Raw genomic sequence first — 26,269 nt, forward strand, 5'->3', positions numbered from 1 at the left:
ACAATACAAACTACTTGTAGCCCTCTGCAGCTGTGGGCTTAACAACATGTTACAGTACATTAGTTGTGTGGCTATTAGCCACATCAAGGAATTTAAATACACCACCCAGGAGAGGGTGGCATCAATTATACATGTGCAGGATGCCAAGTTATGGAAAGATTGCCACTTGTACAGTGGTACCTCGGGTTACAGACGCTTCAGGTTACAGATGCTTCAGGTTACAGACTCTGCTAACCCAGAAATAGTACCCCGGGTTAAGAACTTTGTTTCAGGATGAGAACAGAAATCGCGCAGCAGCAGTGGGAGGCCCCATTAGCTAAAGTGGTGCTTCAGTTTAAGAACAGTTTCAGGTTAAGAACGGACCTCCAGAACGAATTAAGTTCTTAACCCGAGGTACCACTGTACCTATTTTTCCTGTGTGAGTGACAGGCAGAAATTCAACTTGGGCAGCTTTTCCTAGAATGCAAACATAAGAACAGAAGACAAGCCTGCTGGATCAAGCCAATGGCCTATATAGTCCAGCCTCCTCTTCTCACAGTGGCCAACTAGATCCTGCAAGCAGAACCTGAGCACAACAGCACTCTTCTCGGCTGTGACTCCCAGCAACTGGTATTCAGAGGCATACTGTGTCAGGCAGTGGAGGTGGAACACAGCCATTGAAGCTGGTAGCCACACTGATAGCCTTATCCTCCATGAATTTGTCCAGTCCTCTTTGGAAGATATAAAGATAGTGGGAGGCAGAAGGCAACGCCTGAACTGATTTGGCTGCTGAACAAAGCCAGCAATTAAAAGGCATGGAGCTTATCTCAGCAAAAAGTGGTGCTAACTGGATCCTTGGAAGGGGGGGGGCTCTTTAGGATGTTTCCCATCCCCTAGGGAAGTCTGCTATCATGCAACATTCACATGCAAGGGGAAGCTATGCCAGACCTTTCATTAGAGAGAGGTCATTGGGGTGGGAGCCCATGCTCAACCCTGCTACTCATACATTTAGTATCATACTTATTTTGCCCCAAGAAAGTGCTTTATGCTTTACAGGAGAAAACACGCAGGCACCTCACAATGACCTCAGTGTTTTGCAGCCTTGGGAAAAGCCTAGTTTCTGTTGGTTTCCTGTGTCTCCATGTATGCAGTAACGGTTGGTTGTGCGCAGTACTGGACTCATGGCAGGCCATTGCAGGGGCTCAAAATAGGAGGATGTTGCCAAAAACCAACATGGAAAAGGCTGCCCCCTCCCTGGTGTGTACTATGCGTTAAAGTGATTACAAGTTGGCCTCTCAACCGTTCCATCTCGTCTGCCTCCATCTCGGTTTTCACAATATGTTGCTGTCATTTGGCTGTGCTCATTAGTGTGTTTTTAATACACTCCCCTGAGCCATTCCCAGCCAGCTTTCTGTTTTCACTTCCATCTGTTCTTAAACTTCAAAATCATCGTCATGAGGAGACCGTCTTTTCCCGATAAGGTGCAAACCACAGCGTGGTTATTAGGCCAGATGGAATCAACACATGCGTGGCAAAGGTTTCCGTATTATTTTCCTCCACTGCAAAATGAAATGAGAGTCTGCCTTGAGCCTTGACACTGTAATGAGAGACAGAGCCTTATCAGCAGGTTTCCGCCAAGCTCCCCACTGCCACAACACCCCCAATAATGAAATGGAGATTTGCTTGTTTGTTTATTTGTTTGTTAAATGTATATCCCGCCCTCCCTCCCAGGGTGACAAACAACAGCTGACGAAACACTAAAGACATCTTAAAAACAATTCCAATGCAGACACAGACTGTGAACGTTCTCTGCTTGAAAGTCTTGTTGGCAGATGAGAGTCTTCATGAGGCACCTTCAGGAGAGGGTATTCCAAAGGGTAGGGGGGTTAAAACACTAAAGGCCTGATTCTCATATTGTGTGGAAACAGTGCTTTTTTTCTGGCGCTATTGAATGGTACGCAGTACCGGCACCTCCCCCCCCCCCAATCTTGAAATAAGGTAAATAGAGGGTGGGGAGAGCAAGCAGGCAACCGTGACTAGAAGGGGGATTGCGAAAAGCAGGAGGCTGAGGTGGCGAGGAAAAGGAGGCCCTTGTTCAGAGCTGTAGTTGCTGCTCTCAGTTGACAGGTTGCACCATTTCCCCTCAGCTGCCCCACAATGGTGCTCTCTATCCCTAGACGGGCCGCTATGCCGCTGCCTTGCTGCACGGCAAGTGGACGGGCTAGTGTGAGCCCCTCTTCCCTTCTGTGTTTTCTCGCTCTTTTCAGAAGGAGAAGGGGGAAGGTGGGATGCTGGGTGGGTGTGAAGAGCAGATGGGGCAAGGTGGGGAGGTGTAGGTTGAAGAATGGGGAAGGGACATGCAAAATGGGGCTTTAATTAATTGGGAGGGAACAGGAGACAGTGTGTGTGTTAGAGAAAATGGGGCTGGGGAAGAGGACCATGGTGAGCACCTTTGTTTTCTAGAAAGAAAGCACTGTGTGGAACAGATCTCAAATGGAGTGGGAAGACAGTTGCAGAAAGGCGTTGGAGGGCTGCCATGTGTGTGCTCTACCTTGTTGCTCTTTGGGCATGGTAGAAGATGCTGCTCCGTCTCCAGACAGAGTCAGCTGCCAGGCTTCCGTACATGGAACCAGGGAGGAGATGCCATCTTGTGTTTTGTCTCAGGCAGCAAAATGTATTGGGCTGGCCCTGCTTGGAATGTAGAAAAATAAGACCAAACATGCTGATGGATGACTGATGTAGTGGGGAAAAAACCCATGTCTTGTGAAGCATATGCTATGTGAAAGCAAAGCTGGCATGCGACACAGAAACTCCGAAGAGAAGATCTAAGAATGGAAACTGTGAAAATGTGAAGTCTTCGGCACACATTCCCTGAATGGAGAGGGGCTGTTTACATTTTGCCCAGATAACTTTGTATGGGGAGGCATGCAGATATTTAATAAGTAAAATAAGCAACTGTTAGTAACGAAAAAGTAACTCACTACTAACAAGAACAGATATGGGTAATCTATGGCCCTCCTAGATGTTGTCAGATTATAACTCCCTTCAAGTCAGGCCAGATTAGCCCAATGGTCAGGGATGATGGAAGTTGTAGTCCCACTACTTTTAATGGGCCACCAGTCCCACAGCCTTCTATATGCGATGCCACAACATGCTCTGGACTGAGTTTCCCTATTCAGGAAAACCGAAACAGCAATAATAAATTTACCATTCAATGCTTAAATTGTCTACAATTCCATTTTGTTCCACATTCCCTCCCACTGCTAACGTTTGTCCCGCCACGGGACGACGATGAGGAATGAGGCCAGGGAGAGGCTAGTGCTGCAGCAAAAGGCTGCTGAACACGCCCCCTCCATGGCACCTGGTTGGATGGCCACAGTAGGGGTGTGTGAGCACCAGCCAGGTGAGCTGGAGGCAGGGGGCAAATGCCCCCCTGCTGGGCGGTGCTCGGGCTCCCGCCCACAACCACTCCCCTCTCTTTCAGGGAGGAGAGTCTTTGTTGTTCAATTTCTCCTTAACATTTCAGCTGTCTTGTTTCATTCTTGGGAGGTATCTCTGCGTTCGTATTTTATGTCAATATAATAGAGTACAAATGGATCTCTTTGTCTGGAATAATCTGGAAGTAATCTAGGAATATGTCTTAAACTTTGGCTCATTAAGATAAACACTAAATTTGCATTGAGCTCCAAATGACCAAAAACAACCCTGGCTTGGCTTCTTTCCCAACACATGCTGGGCTCCTGTTGTGTGAGGAAATGAACATGATGAAAGTGTTCTCTTACAGCTTTGGAAGGCCCAAGAGGTCAAGGAAGGATTAAGGTAGTACAGGAAAAACACCCTTTCTAAAGGCATGTACACAGGTGCTTATTCTGTGATCCCTGTAGCCCACTTTCTATGAGAAACACTGATCTGTGTTATGACTACCTCTCTGTAGCTGATTCACAACCAGTGGCTATGGTTTTGAGGCCAGTGCTACTCAAAAGTGGTGGTCCATGAACCAGCGCTGGTTCACAAGCCATCTGCTGCCTGTCTGCATTGGACTCCACCCCAGGTTGAGTGGGATGCTTGAGGGACCAAATACAGTACCGGTCCTCAGCAAATTGGGGCAGGGTAAATTGCTGGTCCACTGCATTAAATAGTTTGAGAAGCCTGGACATAAGAACTTGGTTGTGATAGGAATATTCTGGAAGCGGAATTTGTGAGAGGACCTCAGCAGCTACGGGGGAGTTGTGGTTAAGGAGATGTTGGTAGTGTACTTTCCAGCGCAGTGCAATAGCTTCTTTATCTTTTAGAACTGTGGTACCATCTGCTGAGCATTGGGGGCATATGCCATGATTTATTGGCCCATAGATGGTCTTTGTGGCTTTAAAGAAACTCTGTGCATCATGAGTGTCGAAGACAGGTGAACTAATATCAGTGTACTGGATGAAGCAAAGATCACCAGTGTTGAAGCAATGATTCTTCAACATCAGCTTCGTTGGACTGGTCATCTTGTGCGGATGTCTGATTATCGTCTTCTGAACTTAAAAATGGAAAGTGTAATGCTGGTGGTCAACAAAAGAGGTTTAAAGACTCTCTCAAGGCAAATCTAAAAAAATGTAGTATAAACACCGAAAACTGGGAAACACTGGCCTGCGAGCGCTCCAACTGGAGAACAGCCTTGACCAAAGGTGTCATGGACTTTGAAGACACTCATACTCAAAACACAAGGGAGAAACTTGCTAAGAGGAAGGCACACTTGGCAAATCCACACCGTGATCAGCTCCCGCCCTGGAACCAATGTCCCTACTGTGGAAGGACGTGTGGATCCAGAATTGGCCTCCACAGTCACTTATGGACTCACTGTTAAAACCATGTTTATGGAAGACAATCTCACTCGGCTACAAGTGATCACCAAAGAAAAGAAGAGTCTGGGAGCAAAAGTGCTGGCCTTTTCCATGAATGCTTCCTGTGTTTTTAGTTTGGATTTATAAGAGCCAAACTAGATGTGATGCAGCAGCTGCATGATTCATGGAGGATAAGTCTGTCAATGTCTGTTAGTGATGACAAGTGGGACTGGAGCTGCAACATTAATGTTGCACTATAGAGTGCTCCTGCTGTTTAGGGTTCAAGCCAATAAGTTATTCCATCTTCTAGGGGATGCCTTTATTTCCCACAGCTGATGGCTTTCTGGTTCTCTCCCCTACAACTAGCATTCCATGCATACACGTGCTCAGTCCTCACTGGGTGGTCTCCGCAGTTTCTTCAGACCTCCTGACACCTCCCTCTCATCCGTGGAGGGTGTCATTTTGGCTACATAATGACCAGCACTCAGAGGATCGAGTTCAGTATTAGTGTACATAACAGCTATATGCAGCTTGCGGGATTCAGAGACACCTCTGAAATTACCAGTTGCTGAGGAAAGACAGGGGCAGGCTATTGCCCTTAGCTTTGCAAGCCCAGTCTGTTCGCATCCCCCTTGTTGCTTTTAAGTCTTTTAAAAGAGTTGGGAGTTCTGATAATGTAGCTCCCACATAAGGATAAGTGTATCTGTCAGTTTTGGTTTCTCTCATTTCAAATCCATATTTCCACATCACTTTGCTTTTTTGTTTAAAAGTCATTGTGAGAATTCAGCACTGTATTCATCCTAATATAGACATGGTTTTTATGCAATTTTGCCTAATAACACACATTTTTGCAAAATGTTTTCCCTTGATATAATGCTGCTATTTCATGAATATGCACAACTTACCCTAATATTTGCATTTTTGTACACATAACTTGGCTGGTGAACTGCAAATAGAGGCTGAAGGCCCAGCAAGACAGGAATTTACCTTTGCCCTTAACACGGGGCCAAGTGCCGCTATTGGTCAGCTGGTCCCATGCCCAGGGTGACACACTCTAATTCCTGTCACCATTGGCCAATTTGGTGGCAGGAGGATGATCTGGCCTGCAATAAGCCGATTCACAGAGGAGGTCTGGGGGCCGCCCACAAAACTGCCTGCCTGAGAAGGGGCGAATGGACTTCTCCCACATCCCATGCAAATTTTTTTTTTAAAAAAATGCTCTAAGTGGCTGTCTTAGGCCAGAGACAGATATTAGTGTTTTGGAGAGGTGCCATCATTGTCTGCGATGTGACTGCTGGCTTTTTCCATTCCACCAGAGCAGGAGCTTCATGCACTGAACAGATGCATAAACTTGTCAGTGCTACAGGAAACACAAAAGTTGATATTTTGTCCCCTTCAATGGCATGGATGGAATAATTTGGCACTGATGATGCATGGACCAGATCCAAACAAAACCCTATCTGTTATAAAACAACGTGAGTCAAAGCACAATGTCTTTGATCGCAGTTGGCTTTTTCATAGTCAAGTCAGTGTGAACAGTGCTCTAAAAATGCCAGGGCGGGGGAGGGGGGGAGGGAGGTGACAACTAAGCCAAACATCTGCTATTGTTTCATTGAACCAACAATGGTTGGATTTGGGCCAGTCATTTACACCGGAGCAAATATTTTGCTCTTTTCAGGCACACAGTCCCATCACAAATTCTTGTAGGAGTTGGGAAAAGGCTTTGTCATTGCAGTTGTGTGCCTGTCTGGCACTCATATGGGATTTGAGAGGTGCAGAGTGTGGGAATTGAGGGAAACCTCCACCCAATGCATGAGTTCACAAACGCAGACCCTGCAAGTGTCCCTATTTTCCAAGGATGCACCTGATTTAGAGAAGCCACCCTGGTTTCTGATTTGATCCCAGAATGTCCCACTTTCCCTTAGGACGTCCCTATTTTCATTGGGGAAATGTTGGAGGGTATGGAGTTATCTGACCCTCGAGCCATCTGAAGACAATCCTGTATAGGGAAGTTTTTAAAAATGTTTTATTATGTTTATATATACCTTAGAAGCTGCCCAGAGTGGCTGGGGCAACCCAGTAAGATGTGTGGGATATAAATAGTAAAATTATTATTATGGAATGGGACGTCCCTATTTCCATCAGAGAAATGTTAGAGGGTATGCGTAACATGGAGGAAGAAGTTACAGATAGGTAGCCGTGTTGGTCTGCCATAGTAAAAATAAAATAAAATAAAATAAAAATAAAAAAATCCTTCCAGTAGCACCTTAAAGACCAACTAAGTTAGTTGGTCTTTAAGGTGCTACTGGAAGGATTTTTTTTATTTTGTTTTGACTATGGAGGAAGAAGGTGTTTGTCCATGGTTTGGGGGGAACCAGTTCCATAGGAGCAGTGAGCAAGTCCCTTTTGCCATGAGGAAAATTCATAATGAATAATTGGACTGGGAATGAATGGTTCTGAGCATATGTATGCAACATCTATAACAGTTTTATTCATGCTTTTGATCCCCCTGGCTCCCCCTCAAAGAATCTAGTGAACTGTAGTTTGATGAGAGCGCTGACTCTCTCTGTTGGGTAGCCCAAGAGTGCAAGCATACACACACACACACACACACACCAGAATTTGGGGAAGAAAAAATGACTAGAACACTAGTGTGGGTATACCTTCAATGTAGGCAACTAGGTTTCAAAGGATGGGTGTGTTTCAGCTCACATATTGTTTTGGAAAGTGACTTCACCTTTAAAATGCAAAACTGAAACAAATTTATTTCCCCAACCCTAAATCTCAGTGAATTTGACTTCCACGTGCCTTCATTATTATGTTTTAATAAGGAGACCAGGAGGAGAATACTTGTGTGAAATCAATTTTTGTTGTTGTATTCTACTGGGTGAGAGCATTAATGTGTCCTGCCTTGGCTTTTGGGGAGAAAGGTTCAGCTTAGGAGGGATTTATGCTGTTTCTAGGTTACAAACTGCAAATCCAAATAAATATAAAAGCTGGTTGTTTTGCTGTTGATGTTGTATGTGCATTTTTTTAAAGGAGGAATGCAGATGCAGAGGAAGACCATGGCTAGGATTCTTCCTTACTTATTTTGCGTATTTATTACATTTCCTCCAAGGAGCTTACAGAAGTGTAAATAAAAAGTTCCCCCTCCCATTTTTTTATCTTCACAACCACCCTGTGAGGTAGGTTCAGCTGAGAGGGTGTGACTGGGCCAAAATCCCCTCATGGCTAAGAAGGAACTTGAACTTGAACTTGAACCTGGATCTCCCCAGTCCAGCTCTCTGACCACTGCATCACACTAGATCTCTCTCTCTCTTCAAACCCAGTTTTTATGTTCTAAGAAAGACATTAGTGTATTTTTCGCCCCATAGGGCGCACTTTCCCCCCTCCAAAAATGAAGGGGAAATGTGTGTGTGTTCTATGGGGCGAATGCAGGCTTTCGCTGAAGCCTGGAGAGCAAGAGGCAACGGTGCGCACCAACTCCTCTCGCTCTCCAGGCTTCAGGAAGCTATCCGCAAGCCTTGCACGCCCAGCGGGAGTTCCCGCGGGCTCACAAGGCTTGCGGGCAGCAGCCTGCAGCCCCAGCGAGTGTCCACAAGCCTTGCGCGCCCGGTGGGAGGTCCCGCCGAGCGCGCGAGGCTTGGGGTGGCAGCCTGTCGCCCGAAGCACGGGGAGCCCTCTGGAGGGCTCCCTGTGCTTCGGGCGAGTGTCTGCAAGCCTTGCGCGCCCGGCAGGAGGTCCCGCCGGGCGCGCGAGGCTTGGGGCGGCAGCCTGCAGCCCGAAACACGCAGAGCCCTCCGGAGGGTGCCCCGTGCTTCGGGCAGGTGTGTGCAAGGCTTGGGGCGGCAGCTGGGGGGGGAAAATAATTTTTTTTTATTCATTCCCCCCCCCCCCAAAAAAACCGAGATGCGTCCTATGGGCCGGTGCGCCCTATAGGACGAAAAATGCGGTAATTTGTGTTCTGTGATCAGTCACCACTGGAAGTTGTTAGATTCTTATGTCTACTATTTGAGTGACAAACCTACAAGTAGGTTAAATGACTGTGTGCAATTTATTTATTTATTTATTTATTTATTTATTTATTTATGACTGTGTGCTTTTTAAATTGTGCGTCTGTTTGCCAGCCTGGGTTCCTTGGAGGAAGGGCGAGTTATCAATCAATCAATCAATCAATCCTTGATCACTACAGCCTGTCGCTTCTTCAGCACCCAACCATTCCTCCTGCCATCCTCCCTCTGAGTACTCCTCAGTGTCCTACCTCCAATCCCTGGGCTCTGAGCCTTCCTCCTCTGGGGCTTCCCTTGGGGGTTCCCCATCTGGTACCACTCCTGTTATCTAGGGACTCAGCTAGACTGGTAAAGAAAAAGCGATTGATACGTGTTGTATATGCGATATAACATTGTGCCACCAGATGGTGCTGTGGAGTCCTGTTTTTCTCTACTTGTTTCCCCTGATTTAATTTACAACGCGTTTAACTGAAACGCTTCTTTGATGTGTCTAGATCCAGCCATGGATTCAGCTATACAGCTGCAAATAAAACGTTTTAAGTGTGTTTTAAGTGCAATATACAATCTGATGCTAGATGGCGATGATGAGCCCTATGGAAAATTCAATGTATTTTTAAAAACACTTTTTTTTTTTGGGGGGGGGAAGCATTTTCAGAATGGTTTTTATATGTGTGTGTAGATTCCACCTTAGCCAGTCCCTGACGTGCTGTAAGATCTGGACTCCCTCTGTCTAAATTCAAGTGCAAATATGTGAATAAACCATATTTCTTAAAGGTACTGCATCTTCAAATCTCCAATGCAGCACAGACCCTGCTTGAGGGCCAAAACCCCTGGAATTCCATGTGTGGCTTGGCAGAGATTGGGGTGGCCTGTAACAATATTCAATAACTGCCTCCCTCTCCCTTGATTCAATGTGATGGCAGGTCTACCTAGAGGAGCCTGCTGTGGCAGGCATTTCAACTCAGGTGATCCACAAACTCTGTTCCAGCCCTGTTGTTTCAATTCAGAAATAAGTAAGAGGAAAATTTCCACTTGGATTGTCTCCAGAACCAAATAAAGCAAGGCAGGGGGAACAGACCATGCTTTTGTTTTAGAGTCCTCATTGAGATATTCAGTTTTCACCTGAACTGTTGTTTTGTTTTAGCTTGGATCTTAGCGATCTTGAGATGGAAAAAATATCGAACAAAAAGATTCGCCCAGAAACCGCCAATTCCTTCATTCAGCAATTAAGTTGGTCTTCTCAATTAAGTTAGTGGCAGTTAAAATTGTCAGGGTTGAGTATTGGAGATTGGTGCCCTTTGTTTTTATAAGCACTTAAACACTTGCTATAGTAGGAATGGAGAAACCGGCTAAAATCCAACTGCATTTATTTATTAATTGCTTGGATACATATTGCAGTCAAGCGCTGCTAAAGTCATATATTCTATTTAATAATGTGTTCTGTATCTGTGTATATTCTCATGATCTTCATAGGGAATATTAATGTACCAGGAAATGACATGTGAGCTGCTACATGGAGGTGTGGGGCAGCTGGAATAAGGAAAAATCCTCTAATATCTGGGTCATCCAGGATGTATTTGAGCCGTCCCAAGTCACCTTACCTTTCTGCATTCTTGATTTATATTCTTAGCTGTCACTTCTATGTATTCTATTACACCTGAACAGCAGCAAAATTTGTAGAGTGACCTATTTGTTGTTATTTACTGCCTTTATATCCTACGTTTTCCTTCAAGGCTCTCAAGGAGAGCTTTGCCCCTCTCCAGATTATCCTCACAGCAACCCTGTGATTAAGGTTGGAGACTGTGAGAGACAATGACTGGCCCTGGGTCACCCAGTGAGCTTTGTGTCTGAGGAGGGATTTGAACCCTGATCTCCCAGGTTCTAGTCCAGCATTCTAACCACTGCACCACATTTGCAGCTTTGACTGGAGGCCTGGATAAACAGAAGTGTCCAGCTGCAATGGCAAAGTCTCCATTTCAGTGAGCTTTCAGAGGGAACACGTTCCTTCCTTGCTTCCACCATCCCATCCCTTATACAGTGGTACCTCGGGTTAAGAACTTAATTCGTTCTGGAGGTCCGTTTTTAACCTGAAACAGTTCTTAACCTGAAGCACCACTTTAGCTAATGGGGGCTCCCGCTGCCGCCGCGCCACCACCACATGATTTCTGTTCTCATCCTGAAGCAAAGTTCTTAACCCGAGGTACTATTTCTGGGTTAGTGGAGTCTGTAACATGAAGTGTCTGTAACATGAAGCATCTGTAACCCGAGGTACCACTGTAATGTTTGAAGGCTAAGCAGGCTTTGCTGTAGGTCTACTCGAAGCTCCGGCCACCTGCCTGCCTAACCCAGCTGTTCTTCGCAGCAAATTGCTGATGCTGTGCCTGCGTTTTGTCCTCTTGCCAGGTGGTGTACTTCACTGCTACGTTCCCATACCTCATGCTGGTAGTTCTGCTGATCAGGGGTGTCTCCCTTCCCGGGGCATCTAAAGGGATCCTCTTCTACCTTTACCCAGACCTCACTCGGCTCAGTGATCCACAGGTAAGCTGAGAGAAGCAATGAGAGGCTTCCTTATCCTCATGTATCCCTTTTGCAAAACTCTCTTATCCCCCACCCACCCACAACCTGCTTCCTTTATGTTTCTTTTTTCTTTGTCTCCTTTTAATAATAATAATAATAATAATAATAATAATAATAATAATAATTTATTATTTATACCCCGCGCATCTGGCTGGGCCTCCCCAGCCACTCTGGGCGGCTTCCATAGAAACCAAAAATACAGTAAAATATCACACGTTAAAAACTTCCCTGAACAGGGCTGCCTTAAGATGTCTTCTGAATGTCAGGTAGTTGTTTATCGCTTTGACATCTGCTGGAAGGGCGTTCCACAGGGCGGGCGCCACTACCGAGAAGGCCCTCTGCCTGGTTCCCTGTAGCTTTGCTTCTCGCAATGAGGGAACTGCCAGAAGGCCCTCGGCGCTGGACCTCAGCGTCCGGGCAGAATGATGGGGGTGGAGACGCTCCTTCAGGTATACTGGACCGAGGCCGTTTAGGGCTTTAAAGGTCAGCACCAACACTTTGAATTGTGCTCGGAAACGTACTGGGAGCCAATGTAGGTCTTTCAAGACCGGTGTTATATGGTCTCGGTGGCTGCCCCCAGTCACCAGTCTAGCTGCCGCATTCTGGATTAGTTGTAGTTTCCGGGTCACCTTCAAAGGTAGCCCCACGTAGAGCGCAATGCAGTAGTCCAAGCGGGAGATAACTAGAGCATGCACCACTCTGGTGAGACAGATGCTTCCAGACAGGTGTGTGTTGTGGGATTGATGCTGCTCATGTATGCAGGTTCTTTGCAGCACCTGCTGCATCACTGACATCAAAATGGCAGCCTTTAACCCCCTCCCCCCCGTTTAACCTGGATTTATCCTTTCTGTGGAAAATCTCATCAGATTTTTTTTAAAAAATATAACCTTGCTGCCAATGACCCTTTTAGGAACATACCGATCTGCCTTATACGGAACCAGACAAAAAGCAGAGGAGGGGTGACCCCGACAGAGGTAACAAAAAAGGCAAAGTTGCGGGAACCTGATTAAGAACGATGTTGCTATAAATACGTGGAACAATACAAGCCAAGGCCGTTAAGTGCTAAGGCCGCTGTGTGAACGAAAACACTGCAATTTCCCAAACAATACAGAATATGTGGACAATGAAACAATTCTGCAAAGAAAACAGGAGGGGATCTCCAGGGCTGAACCTCCGTATTATTTTTTATTTCTTCAACAAATGGAGGATATGCATGGATGACAGCAATTAACCCATTTTTGCCTCAGTTTTTCTTTCTGGATTTTTCTCCTGCCCAGGGGAATCTCCTTGTTGCAATTCTGTTATATGCTCCTGGTTGTGACTCCAAACACTGTGCCCCCCCCCCCAAATGAAGACTCTTCATTCATCAAGCAGGGCTGAAAATCCAGCTTTTATGTATACAAGCCCCCACCTCTACCATGGGACTTTCCCTACACTGCACCTCCTCCCCAGCCACCAAACTCCTCTTCCCAGGCCATGCCACAACCCTCAGTATGGTGCCCATAGATGCCTTTGGTGGCAGTCACTTTTGTTTCTTAAAGGCAACATTGTGCCACCTTTATGCTTTTTATGGGCCTTAGTGAGTGATAGCTTTTTTCGATGCTCAGGTGCTTAGAGTTTGCTGAGGGGCAACAACAAACGGTAAACGGATCTGGTGCATCTGTTCAGAAGCAGCTGTTGTAGCCTCCTTGGCCCCGTAACTGCTCCCCCCTCCTCGCCTCTCCTTTTCCCCTCAGTCACCAAAGCTCGTTCCACTTTGCCTGGCTGAAAAGTTCCTTGCCCAACTGCCCTCTTTTAATCTCTTCAAGACAAGTTCCTCCATGTCAAATCCTCGTTCCAGCTGAGCTGCGGTACCAGCCTTTTTGTGTGGAGGAGGTGTCTACAAAGGAGATTAAGGGGGTGCCTGCCTGGGGGGGGGAGGTCAGCAAAATCCTTTGTAACCCCTTTAAACCCCTCCCAGGCCAGCCTAGAAGCTTTATTTTGACAGCATCAGTAGAGAGGTGCTATTCCTGGAGGATAAGGCAATCAATGGCTACCAGCAATGATGGCTGTATTCTGCTTTCACGGCTGAAGGCACACTCCTCAAAATTATTCTCTGAATTTCAAAGGAGAGATGGTTACCCAGTCATTCTTGTCAGGTTTCAATATTTTTCCAAAAATTCTCTGAAAACCTGGCCGCTGTATTAAATTCCGACAGTTGAAAATTTTGCAATATTTGATAGTTCACGCAAAAGGATATTGAGTATTTGGCAGTACTGAGAGCCAGTGTGGTGTAGTGGTTAAGAGCGGTAGTCTTGCAATCTGGTGAACTGGGTTCGCTTCCCTGCTCCTCCACATGCAGCTGCTGGGTGACCTTGGGCCAGTCACACTTCTCTGAAGTCTCTCAGCCCCACTCAGCTCACAGAGTGTTTGTTGTGGGGGAGGAAGGGAAAGGAGAATGTTAGCCGCTTTGAGACTCCTGAAGGGGAGTGAAAGGCGGGATATCAAATCCAAACTCCTCCTCCTCCTCCTCCTCCTCCTCTTCTTCTTCTTCTTCTGATGGCAGATGGTGTAACACAGTTGTTTTCAAGTCTGTTACCTTCAGTGAGCACAGCGGTGGAGGATTTTGTCACCCCCTCTGGGATGACACCTGGTGCGGACCACCCCCACAGCCCCCCTTCCTACGCCCCTGAGTGAGCACTTTCTAAGTCAACATGTGCCAAATGCATGTCTGCTGCAACATTCCTGCACACCAAGGAGGATTTTAGGTTATGTTCCAGGCTGTGTGTTGCCTGCATTTGCATGTTGATATTTCAGCTTAATCGGCTGAGATGTGGATGGGCATCATGCACCCAGATGCATCCCTTTGCTGTCACTGTGATCTTTCCTTTGCACCAACCAGGAAAGGTTCTTTCAGCCACAGTTTCCTGTAACATGCAGATGGAGAAACTAGGGCAAATGGCTTCTAAGCAAAGCAGAATATGAAGCCATGCTTTAAAGTGGGCTTGCAGATATTGGTTTATTTGGCAGCCATTTGCTATAATACTGGGTTCAAATGTGATGAAAAGCTGTAGTTAATTATGGCTTCCTGGCTTATATAATACCTTCCAACTTTTCCCGATGCAAAACCGGAACGCACGTCTTTAGGATATGCTTCCGGGTGAGTCACGTGAACTGCACCTTGCTCCTGCCCTGGAAAATGTGCTATTTTGGAAGGGGTGGGGTGAGATTGTGGCCCCAGGAAAGGTGCCATGCTTTTTCATGAAACCACTGTAAACACTTGGGATTCACCACACAAACAGTTTTGTAATCAGAGCGAAAGTGGCTTTGTGGAAACCGCATCAAATCCCAGTATTTCAGAAGAAGCCAGAGGATTGAGAGTAATTGTGGATAACGTCATGTGTACATGGATTTGAAGGCTGGCATGAAAATGGACTAAAGCCAGATGAAAGGGTAATGTGTGACAGAGGGTCCTCACTTGACACAACAGATCAGCTTCCCTTTTTCTTACCTACTTAATTTTACTGTTAGGGAAGGGGGACAGAAAAGGACTTTCTTTTGGGGAGATAAATTGCTTCTTGATACTGTAGGCTGAGGTATTTTCTCTAGTGGAGTTATTGACAAACAAGTCCCATCCACTGTCTTTCAAGTGGCAAAGCTTCCTTGAGGTGATGCTCATTTCACTTTGCTATGTTTTTTCTGTTGCTTACAGGTATGGATGGATGCAGGTACTCAGATCTTCTTCTCTTATGCCATTTGTCTGGGATGCCTGACAGCTCTGGGCAGCTACAACAAGTATCATAACAACTGCTTCAGGTAACTGAATGTGAGTCCACCATGCAAAGTCCTGCCCTTTTCACTTGTTTTCTTTCTGAACCTTCAGTATACTTTCTGCATAGCAGCAGAACTTTACTGGATTGAAATAATCCCTGCTCTGATCCTGTGTGTTGTGTTTCTCAAATTGCCTGTCTTTTCCAAATGAGTTTTTAAATTTGTTCGTTTTCCGGAAACTAAAAGGTGAGCCATCTGTTATAACAAACACAAGGCTTCTACCAAAAATGGATCTTCCATATCAAGTTGTCCCCTTCCAGCCCTCTGTAAAATGTAGCAAAATTTAACCCACTTTTTCACATTGGTTGGTTCCACACTACTAACATAATCTGGAATTGCCATCCTTCACTCACTCACTCACTCACTCACTCACTCACTCACTCACTTTTTACAGAAAATCCAGACAATGTCATTGCCAGCATTTAATTCCCCCTTTCTCATCCTGTGTTTCCCCCCCAGACCTAATTTGTGACAAATCTTTAATTTACATTTTAAATGTAAAAGAAAATTGTCACTGGCAAAAAGTGAATTGAGGTTCTTAGGAGTTACTGTGCCTTTAGTTACAAGCTTACTCCTTGCATCTTCTCCCTCCTCTGTTCCTTCCTATTTCTCGTGGCAGCAACTACACAGTTAAAACATCTAATAATAATTGTGAAGGAATAAATGAGACAGAAACTGCAAAGAGTAAGCTACTAATTAAAAGCACAGTAACCCTGAAAAACTTCAACACACTTTGCCAGCTATAGCTCTTTTAAATTTAAAATGTAAATTACTATTTTTTAAACTGTATTCCACTCATCCTGTTCCCTGCATGGGGTAGAGATGGGGCCTTAATTACAAAAAAAGAAAAAAAAGAAAAAAAAGATAGAAAACCAGTAATTAAATCTGCTTTCCCTTCCACCAGGTAGAACAGCAAATGAGAAACTAAGCTGCAATTAAGAGGCTATTCATCAGTAACTGATTGATTAATAATTCATGCAATTAATTTAGTGATTTCCCTAAGATGGACACATCTTCATTTGATTAATTTAGTCTTGTTGGCTATTGGTGGTGCTTATCATTTGATTGGCTGTCCGTCTTTATAAATGTTTCATTCTCACTAGATGTATGGTTGTTTTGTTGCTCTGATATTCGCTTGTTCTTCCTAGGGACTGCATTGCTCTGTGTTTTTTGAACAGTGGGACAAGTTTTGTGGCTGGTGTTGCAATCTTTTCCATCTTGGGCTTTATGGCACAGGAGCAGGGAGTGCCTATTTCTGAGGTAGCTGAGTCAGGTGAGTGGTTTATGCAGAAAAGTAGCATTATGATCATCAGCATCCTAGAATGCTGTATGTGACTGCACTTTTGGGGGGCAGGGGCAACGTGCCTTGATTCTATAAAGGGAGAGCCAAATCGGACTGGGAGGCCTTTTCTCTTCCCCCTTCCCCCTTCTCTTGTAGCAGTGCCCACAGCCAGTGTGGTGTAGTGGTTAAGAGTGGTAGTCTCGTAATCTGGGGAACTGGGTTCACGTCTCCACTCCTCCACATGCAGCTGCTGGGTGACCTTGGGCTAGTCACACTTCTTTGAAGTCTCTCAGCCCCACTCACCTCACAGAGTGTTTGTTGTGGGGGAGGAAGGGAAAGGAGAATGTTAGCCGCTTTGAGACTCCTTAAAGGGAGTGAAAGGCGGGATATCAAATCCAAACTCTTCTTCTTCTTCTACTTGCTGCTGAAGATGGTACCCAACACTTTAGCAGCCTTGTTTCTTTATTAATACTGTGCATGGCAGTGCAACAAAGATCCAGGAAAGAGGCTGGACGAATGTGGCTTACATTTTTGTCCTTGTTCTCACTGCCTGCCGGGTGTTCATAACACCTCTTCGCAAAACTCTCTGATTCCAGCACACCTCACTTAGCCACTTTCTCTCGACAGGGCCTGGCTTGGCGTTCATTGCATACCCACGAGCTGTTGTCATGCTGCCTTTCTCACCCCTATGGGCATGCTTCTTCTTCATCATGGTGGTTCTGCTGGGACTGGACAGCCAGGTAACAATGCCTTGAGTGGGTAGGTTCAGCCAAGAACTTAACCTCTCGCCTGGGAGGCAGAAGACAGCTTGCTTCTTTTGCTGTGGGTGATAAACAACAACTTCACATTGAGGAAAAGGGCCTCGGACAGACCTAACAGGGCATGAAATACATTTTTTCCTACCTGATTAGACTTGTCTTGGTGTGCTTACCCAACTCATCATCTGCCGGGGAAGGTGCAGGAGGCTGGAATCTTGTTGTCTGAAGGAGAACTTTTAATGTTACCTTCAATTAATTCATTGCTTGTTGAAGGTGAAAATGCTGTTCATGTTGGTTAGGCTCAGGACTGGAATCAAGCTTTGGGAACCCGGTCTGCTCACATCTTAAGGTGTGGCAAGCATTAGAAGCCCTCAAATTCTTCTCCAGCTCAGAACTGCTAGGGTCATGTTATGTTCGATACTTTGTGGATAACTTGTTGAGTTGAATGATAAGGGAGGGTCTAAATTGGGTGATTTTCGGTGATAGGAAATTGCTGATGGGTGCCTAAATTATCTCCCTAGTTTGTCTGTGTGGAGAGCCTGGTGACGGCCCTAGTTGACATGTATCCTGGAATCTTCCGGAAAAAGAACCGCAGAGAAATGCTAATCCTTATTGTGTCCATCCTCTCATTCCTCGTGGGACTGGTCATGATCACAGAGGTATCGGAACTTACATTTCCTTTGCTAATATAACTTCTGCATAAAAAGGGAGGGAAAGAGGGTTTGCTGTTGTTGTAAATACAACATACTCTTTTTAACCCCATGGGTGCCAGTGGCACTAAAATGGACAAATTTCTCTACTTCCCCCTCAAGACATTCCTCTTGTAATGAAATGGAAGTCACCTCAGAGGACCCTGTGGTCTCCCACTTCATAATGGGAGGAGTGCCCTGTTAAGGCAAGGAGCTGCCAGGGAGACTCAAACAGGATTTGAGCAGGGGTGGGAAACCTTTGATGCTTGAGATGTTGCTGGACTACAGTTCCCATCATCCTTCACCACTGGCAATGCTTGCTGAGGCTGAGAGGAGTTTAAGCATCTGGAGAGCCAAAGGTTCACCACCCCTGAATGAAGAGGCAACAAATTGGGGCTCTGCCTTTAACTGATCACCAGCACTTTATCAGTTGGTTTGAGTAATCAATCAACACTGCAGCCTGGGTTTTCATAGACAGCCAACTATCTAATCATGAAATGTAGCATAGGAGCCAATTCCTAGGGGCCAAAGGGTGTTTGCCCCCACCAATAAAATATTTGAAGGGGCTGCCCCCCAGCTGATGGGCATTGCCATTCAAATGGTTGCATGCACCATGTCATGTGATCAATTATGCTTGGTGGGTCTTACCTGCCCCCCATATTTTATTTAAGTTGGCACCCCTGAAAGGTAGCCACATTAAGAAAGTCTCCTACTATCTGCTAGAAAATGTATCATCACAGTTGAGTTCCTTGTTATGACAGATATTCCCCTCCTAATGCTGGTTATTTTTGAAGATTTAAGGAAAACATACAATAATCAGCACCTTTCATGAAATATATAAAAAACTGCAATTTTGCTGCCTTGGTTATGCATAAATTGTTCTCTGTTGATTTATGCACATTGCCTGGAAACATCAACAATTAATAACCACAAATTTAATAGCAAACAATCCAGAACAGAAAGCATAATGGAAGGACTAAAAAATTATTTGCTGAGATACAGGTCTAATAATACAGGTCTTCTGGAAAACAGGACTTGCATCTTCCTGCTCAAGCCTACTTTTTCTTAGACTTCTGATATTAATGTCTAGAAATTATGTGAAAGTGTATGAACCGCAGGTCCACTGTTGTGTTGTGAATGATCAGGAATTGCCTTTCTGGTCATGCCCTATGGCAGGAATGGGAAACCTCAGGCCTGGGGGCTAAATATAACCCTCCAAGCCTCTCTAGCTGACCTTCAGGACCAGGCCATGGAAACCTCCCTGGCTTCACCTCTCACTGTTCCTGCCTTGCGCTCCCTTTGAGAGGTTTTGCCTGGCTGGGTGTTGTCCTCTGACAATGCCTCTTGCTTGCCTGAATAGAGGAGAGAGAGGGGTGTCTGAGAAACTATCTCACTGCACAAGACTAACGTTTACATTAATTGCTCTGCCCACTTTTGCCCTGCTTGCCACTGGCATGTGGCCCTTGGAAGTTGGCCCCAAAGAGAATGTGGCCCTTAGACCGAAATAAGTTACCCCACACCCACCTACCCTATGGGCTTCTGAAGGCTGATAAGGTGCCTTTTGGATGGAGATGAACAGCTGCCACACAGTGCATGGACATCTGTGCAGCGGAGCTCCCTCTTTTCCAGCTTTCTACAGAGGCATGAAATGACACAAGAGTTTTTGTAGCTCGTCCTCCTGGATACCTTAGATTCCTAGTTTCTCGCCATGTGGAGGCTTAAATATAGGCCTGCTGCATACTTCTGCATTCCCAGACTATAACTTATCGTCTCTTTTCTGTCTCGTGGTAACAAGAGGCTGAAAGGAGAACATTGCTAAGATTGCATTCCAGAGACATTGGCTTTCCATCATGATGCGGCGTATTTAAGGAATAGTCCCTGGGGTCGGACTTTTACAATAAATTACTTATTATCCATCTTGGACCCCACTCCCCACAACATGCACACCAGTTGCTGTGTAGAGTACTTAACATTAAATAGTGCAATATATATAAACAGCCACTAGGGCCTATGTTATGCTACTGCTTATTATTATTATATGACCTTTGCAGAGAGGGGAATTCAGAGTTGATACTGGAGCAACAGTGGTTTCCCCTAAATTCAGATATTTTTTGGCAGCAGCGAAGAAGGAAAAAGCAACAACAGGAATCTGGAGGGAGCAGATGGAGTCCACTGCCAATATAAGATACACTGACAGGATCTCCAAATACCAAATAATGGCCCAGTTGATGATAAATATCTCTGCTTAATAAGCCAAGATGTGGACCATTGTAGAATCATAGAATTGTAGTGTTGGAAGGGACCCTGAGGATCATCTGGTCCAGCTCCCTGCAATGCAGGAATCCTGCCCTCAGCTGTCCCTGGATGGGCTTGAACCACCAACCTTCTGGTTAACAGAAGGTTGCACTGACCCATTGCACCACAGGCTCTGTTTGCAATCACTTTGATTTTCCCTTTGCATGATTAAGCCAGGATGCAGTTAACCCTAGTTTCCCATTGTTTCTGAACTGGAAACTATGGTCAATGGCTTCCAAACAAGCCAGAATCTGGTAGCCAATTTTAAATCATGGCTTCATGTTCGGATTTTGTTTGGATGCCATTACCCATTGTTTCTTGGTTTTGATGTAATTTTTGTCTATCCACATGTGTAAAGGGAAACTGTATTGAAATGCTAAGTTGAGATAAGATAATTTCCCAAACTGATATTTGGAGAGGAGGTTTCTAGATAAAAGAAAGTTATCTAGTGGTACCTTGGTTCTTGAACTTAATCTGTTCTGGGAGTCCGTTTGACCCCCGAAACTGTTCAAAAACTGAGGTGCAGCTTCCGATTGGCTGCAGGAGCTCCCTGCACTCAGGCGGAAGCTGCGTCGGACGTTTGGATTCCGAAAAACGTTCGCAAACCAGAACACTTACTTCTGGGTTTGCGATGTTCGGGAGCTGATTTGTTCGGGAGCCAAGCTCTTCGAGTACCAAGGTACCACTGTATTGAAGATCAGATCAGTAGAAAGCTATACTAGATCAATATTAGAATATTAGATCAATATTAGAAGAATTCATGCTGTCACTGGTTGCTTGGGAAGAGAAGCTCTGTGCACTAACTACAACCCTTGGCTTTCTCTCCTCTGTCTCCTTCCTTCTGCATCCTTAACTCCCCCTCCTAGGGTGGGATGTATGTCTTCCAACTGTTTGACTACTATGCTGCTAGTGGGATGTGCCTGCTCTTTGTCGCCATTTTTGAAACCCTGTGCATTGGATGGGTATATGGTAAGTGCAAATGCGATGGAAAAACATGCCACTGTTTTAAGAGCACATCTCTATTGTTTCTGAAGCAGGCATTAAAACCACCAGGGGCTTCCCAAGATGTCATTTTTAACACACATTAATGATTTGTGCTCACAATACTAATGGGGTGGTTGGAAGTGATGCCTCTTTCAATATGGTTTCTACCCGCAAAGGTTTTGAGGTGGTCACATCGCTTCATTTGCAATCAGTACACATCTCATAACCTCCTGCTGAAATCTCATAACTTTTTATATCACAAGTGCCCTGGTTTACAGTGGTACCTCGGGTTAAGTACTTAATTCGTTCTGGAGGTCCGTTCTTAACCTGAAACTGTTCTTAACCTGAAGCATCACTTTAGCTAATGGGGCCTCCTGCTGCCGCTGCACCGCCGGAGCACGATTTCTGTTCTCATCCTGAAGCAAAGTTCTTAACCCGAGGCACTATTTCCGGGTTAGCGTAACCTGAAGCATATGTAACCTGAAGCATATATAACCCGAGGTACCACTGTATTTTCGTCCTGCTTTTGTTGCACTGTAGCCCCTCCAGATAGCAACAACATGGGAGGATCAGTCAAACATTGCAGAACAATGCTAAAACACTAGTGCACTATTATTTTTAATGTTTGACGTCTATGTTTTTATATTTTGCTGGAAGCTGCCCAGAGTGGCTGGAGAAACCTAGACAGATGGGTGTGGTATAATAATAATAATAATAATAATAATAATAATAATAGTAGTAGTAGTAGTAGTAATGTCAAGAGCATGTTGCAGAATATACCTGCAATAATACTGAAGAGGCCTTAGAAAAACTCCTAGTGAATGAGGCACCTTGATGTCACTTCTCTGGCCTACCCTATATTGCCTTACTGGCCAGAGAAGTTGCCAATCATTGCTTTGATACCTTAAACAGGTGCTGCTAGCCTTTCCTTCTCCCCACCATATGTTTCTAGCAGACTGCTTTCCCTCTCCTATTTTTGCTTTTCACAGGCGCTGACCGTTTCTATGATAACATTGAAGACATGATTGGCTACCGGCCATGGGCTGTCATCAAATACTGTTGGCTATTCATCACTCCAGCTGTCTGCGTGGTGAGTTAGACATCCCAGTCATTTGATCAGGAGGCACAACAGGAAAGAGTGCACTTGGGCAAAGGGGCAGTGGGCAGTGATTTTCCAAAATGGGGGTACAGATAGTCTTTATTCTTGCTGTACTGTACTGCAGGTGGGATGCGGGTGGCGCTGTGGGTAAAACCACAGTGCCTAGGACTTGCCAATCATATGGTCGGCGGTTCGAATCCCCGCGGCGGGGTGAGCTCCTGTCTTTCAGTCCCAGCTCCTGCCCACCTAGCAGTTCGAAAGCACCCTTAAAGTCCAAGTAGATAAATAGGTACCGCTTTATAACGGGAAGGTAAACGGCGTTCTGTGTGCTGCGCTGGCTGTGCAGGCTCGCCAGAGCAGCTTTGTCACACTGGCCATGTGACCCGGAAGTGTCTGCGGACAGCGCCGGCTCCCGGCCTCTAGAGTGAGATGAGCGCACAACCCTAGAGTCTGACAAGACTGGCCCGTATGGGCAGGGGTACCTTTACCTTTACTGTACTGCAGTGTGTGGTTCCTCAAGGAACTGGGGGATAATGATAGGATTCTGCATAAGTGGAAACAGACAGAATCCAGAAGAAGTTCAGGATGCCTAAACCCAAAACTGGATGCAGGTTGGTTCATGCCCTGTAGTTCAACATCCTGACAGTTATGGGATTGGCCCTTTCCCATGTCTACTGTTACATGTTTGTGCTGGAGTTATAATAGTTTAATTCTGATGGAGGTGGGTAATAAATGGGGCAGAAGTTGATAGACAGGTTCTGTTACCCAAAATGCAATGTGTGGTCAGATATTGCATTGTGGGTAATTGGCCATGGCAGGTGACTGTAGCGGATCGGAATCAAAAGTGCTGCCACTCACCAGAAGAAAATGGGCCCTTCTGAGCTCCAGGGGCCTCATTCAGTGCCTGACTACACCAACCCCTGACAACGGGCCTGGGAAGATATTTGATTGTGGATCACCAAGGCCAGCCTATACTATTGGGCAGAGTTCCAGCTAATTTTTGGGTGCCAGGCAGCTAATTTTTGGGTGTCAAGAAACGGCAGCAAATGCTTCGTTATTTAATGGATGGTGATAATGATACATCTGCTGCTAAGGGAGAGGTGTCTGTGAGATTATTATTTTTTGCCTCAGATGCCAAAATAGCTTGGCCAGCCATGAGTATTATGAGTGGGGAAGTGGGGAGTGGCATTTGCTGCTTTGCCTCAGGCAGCAAAACATATTGGGCTGTCCCTGCACATCTCACCTAGCTCGGCCCTGATGGTATCTATATGCTGTGGGTAGCCAACAAGATATGGTTGGGCTCTGAGACTCTTCTTCCCCAGCCAGCTGTAGTTCAACAACATCTGGAAACTAACCACATTGCCTACCTCTCCTACTGTGTGTGTATGCATTGTGTGTGTGTGTGTGTGTGTGTGTGTGTGTGTGTGTGTTGGGTCATCAGGAGAAGTACTTCCTTGGCCAGAACTCAGAAATCTTGGTCAGGGAGGTTCTCATTGTGTCACAGGCCATTTTGCTCTGGCCATAAAGTGAGCAACATGAACTAGGTATGGATGGTGTGCTTAACCCTTCCTCCTCTCCTCTCCCCAGGCTACATTTCTCTTTTCTCTCATTAAATACACCCCACTGACATACAACAAGAAATATGTGTACCCATGGTGGGGAGACACGGTGGGCTGGCTGCTGGGACTCTCATCCATGATCTGCATCCCACTCTGGATTGTCTATAAACTTTCCACCATCAAGGGCTCCCTGAGAGAGGTGAGGTTGTTATTGTTGTTGTGTTTAAGAACTGGACTTTGAGAGGCTGCTTGGGCGAGGGAGGCTATTGACGCGATGCACTTTGGAGGCAGGCTTGTTGTGCTGCAAAAGTAATTAACGGGGACATTGCACTAATTTTTGCCAAGGATCATTCAGTTACTGGCAAGAGGAGTTCGCGGCTTTATCGAGCTCCGCTTGGCTCGAGGGCTAGGCAGATGAAAACTGCCTTCCTGTGAGCTTGTTATTGACTGCACAGCATTTTTAAAATGTCACCATTTGAGAGCTTCGCTTTGCAGTGCTCTCTGGCTCCCTTCCTTCCCCTCCTCCTCTGCTTATTGACTTCCAGAGAAAACACTTCATGTATTTCCTGTGTGATATTTTAAATTTGTTTTCCACTATTCAGAGCTATTGAAGAAGTTGCAGTATCATGAATGCCGTGGGGGGTGATTGCCATCCCCCTCCCCCGTAGTTGGAGCTGTGCCTTCTTAAAGCCATTTCAAGTTTCTTTCTCTACCCCCCCCCAAAATAATTCATAGCAAGTTTCAAAAGCCTTATTCAGTATTAAATTACACAATACAACAGTATTCTCAGCCCATGCTGCTTTGTTCTATTTCTTCTTTTCTACATGTTATGATTCCTAGTCATGGTGATAGATTGATTGATTAATAAATGTTGATTATATGTTGATATTTCTTGACTTTATTTCAGTACCATTTCTAATAATTTGGAATGGTATTCTCAGTTATGGGACCTGATATAGACAAACTAACAGCGTATGTGCAGGAAAGGAGATCGGGCAAAAAATCCAAAGGGTTCCTCTCCACTATTTGGCATGACTTTATCACCTATGCAACACTGAGCCTGGGCACAGAACCCTGCCACCACACAGAGTCCTTTGGAACAATACTTTCATTTGATAAAAATGCCAAGTTTCACTTGTTTCACTTTTTAATTGCTTTACTTTTAATTTCTGCAGGGCAGGGGGAGGCTGGAGGAGGAAGAGGGCTTTTTTGTTTCTTCTGAATTATAAAATAATAACAATAAAAAGTTGGAGAAGAATTTGGAGTTGGTGACAACTTTATAAGCTTATCAGGGGGTTAATGAACTCAGGAAACCCTGATCTCGATTGACCAGTAGCCTGACTTAGGATAGAGCAGCTTCTAGTGTGTGTGTGTGTGTGTGTGTGTCTACAGAGTGACACTTTGATTGCTTAGAGGAATAATCTTCCTTCCACTTTCTCTTCTTCCCATTTTGTTTTTCAGAGATTCCATCAACTTGTCTGTCCAGATGAAGACTTGCCCCAAGGCATGTGCCCAAGACAATCTTTTCCAGCCTCCAAAACTAGGCTCCTGATGCTGACTGAGCTGGATTCTCACTGTTAGAGGGAAGCAAGCCCCTTCTGCATTGGACAATCCTGGACTTTGCCTGTGGCCAAGGAGAGAGGGACCCAGGAGCTGATTTCCCCTTCCCCCCTTCCAGAGGATCCGTGGTGGCTGCTAGGGAAAGAGAGTTCTCCCAAGATGTTGTGGTGGAAGCTGATTCAGCTTCGTCTTTTCTCTGGGGGCACAACCACAGGAGATGGTTCAAACCAAAATGTTCCTCTTGTGAGATCTTCCAGGAGTGGGACTGGAAGGACAGAAGCCTGGGATGGAAATACTTAACACCGTCACAGAAGCATTTTATCTTGCATGGGTTTTAGGGAGCTTCCCATTCCATCTATAAAATCATTGTTCTTTCCACATATTTGTGATGTGCATTATTGTCTATTAAAGTGGGTGGTGATCTGCTGCTCAAGGCTTTGCACCTGTTCCATTTCCAACTTGTAGAGACATATGGCTTGGGACAGAAGTACAGTATTCCAGTATTGGCCTTTTACCTTGTTGCAGTAGGATTTTGTCCCCCTTCCCTTTTTTCTTTAAGGCCCAAACTGTGTACAGCATCAACAGTAGCTCCTTTCCTCATGGGCTGAAAGTAGCTCTTTTGGGAGGTGGAAGCAGTCATCATAACCACGGCAGGGAGGTGTGATTTTTAAAAATCCAATGGTCCCATTTCTTCTGACCCCAAACAGCTACTGCAATTATTACTATTACAGTCGTACCTTAGTTTTCGAACAGAACGCGTTCCGGAAGTCCATTTGACTTCAGAAACCAAGGCGTGGCTTCTGATTGGCTGCAGGAGTGTCCTGCAGCCAATCAGAAGCTG

General features: G+C 45.4%; 1 protein-coding gene across 2 annotated transcripts in view; it reads left to right on the forward strand.

Moving 5' to 3' along the window:
* The window catches only part of SLC6A13 (solute carrier family 6 member 13), a 44,878-nt gene extending 19,072 nt beyond the window's left edge, over window positions 1–25,806 (forward strand). For both annotated transcript variants that reach the window (XM_079992653.1, XM_079992654.1), the window contains exons 7-15: window positions 11,219–11,353; window positions 15,084–15,187; window positions 16,351–16,475; window positions 17,112–17,224; window positions 17,764–17,901; window positions 21,093–21,195; window positions 22,200–22,300; window positions 23,897–24,067; window positions 25,330–25,806. In XM_079992653.1, coding sequence (XP_079848779.1) covers window positions 11,219–11,353; window positions 15,084–15,187; window positions 16,351–16,475; window positions 17,112–17,224; window positions 17,764–17,901; window positions 21,093–21,195; window positions 22,200–22,300; window positions 23,897–24,067; window positions 25,330–25,449 — 1,110 coding nt within the window. In that variant the 3' untranslated portion in view covers window positions 25,450–25,806. The remainder of the gene's footprint in view (window positions 1–11,218; window positions 11,354–15,083; window positions 15,188–16,350; window positions 16,476–17,111; window positions 17,225–17,763; window positions 17,902–21,092; window positions 21,196–22,199; window positions 22,301–23,896; window positions 24,068–25,329) is intronic.
* The last annotated feature ends 463 nt before the right edge of the window (window positions 25,807–26,269 follow it).

The sequence above is a fragment of the Podarcis cretensis genome, assembly GCF_951804945.1.
Source record: "Podarcis cretensis genome assembly, chromosome: 10".
Taxonomy (NCBI): Eukaryota; Metazoa; Chordata; class Lepidosauria; order Squamata; family Lacertidae; genus Podarcis; species Podarcis cretensis.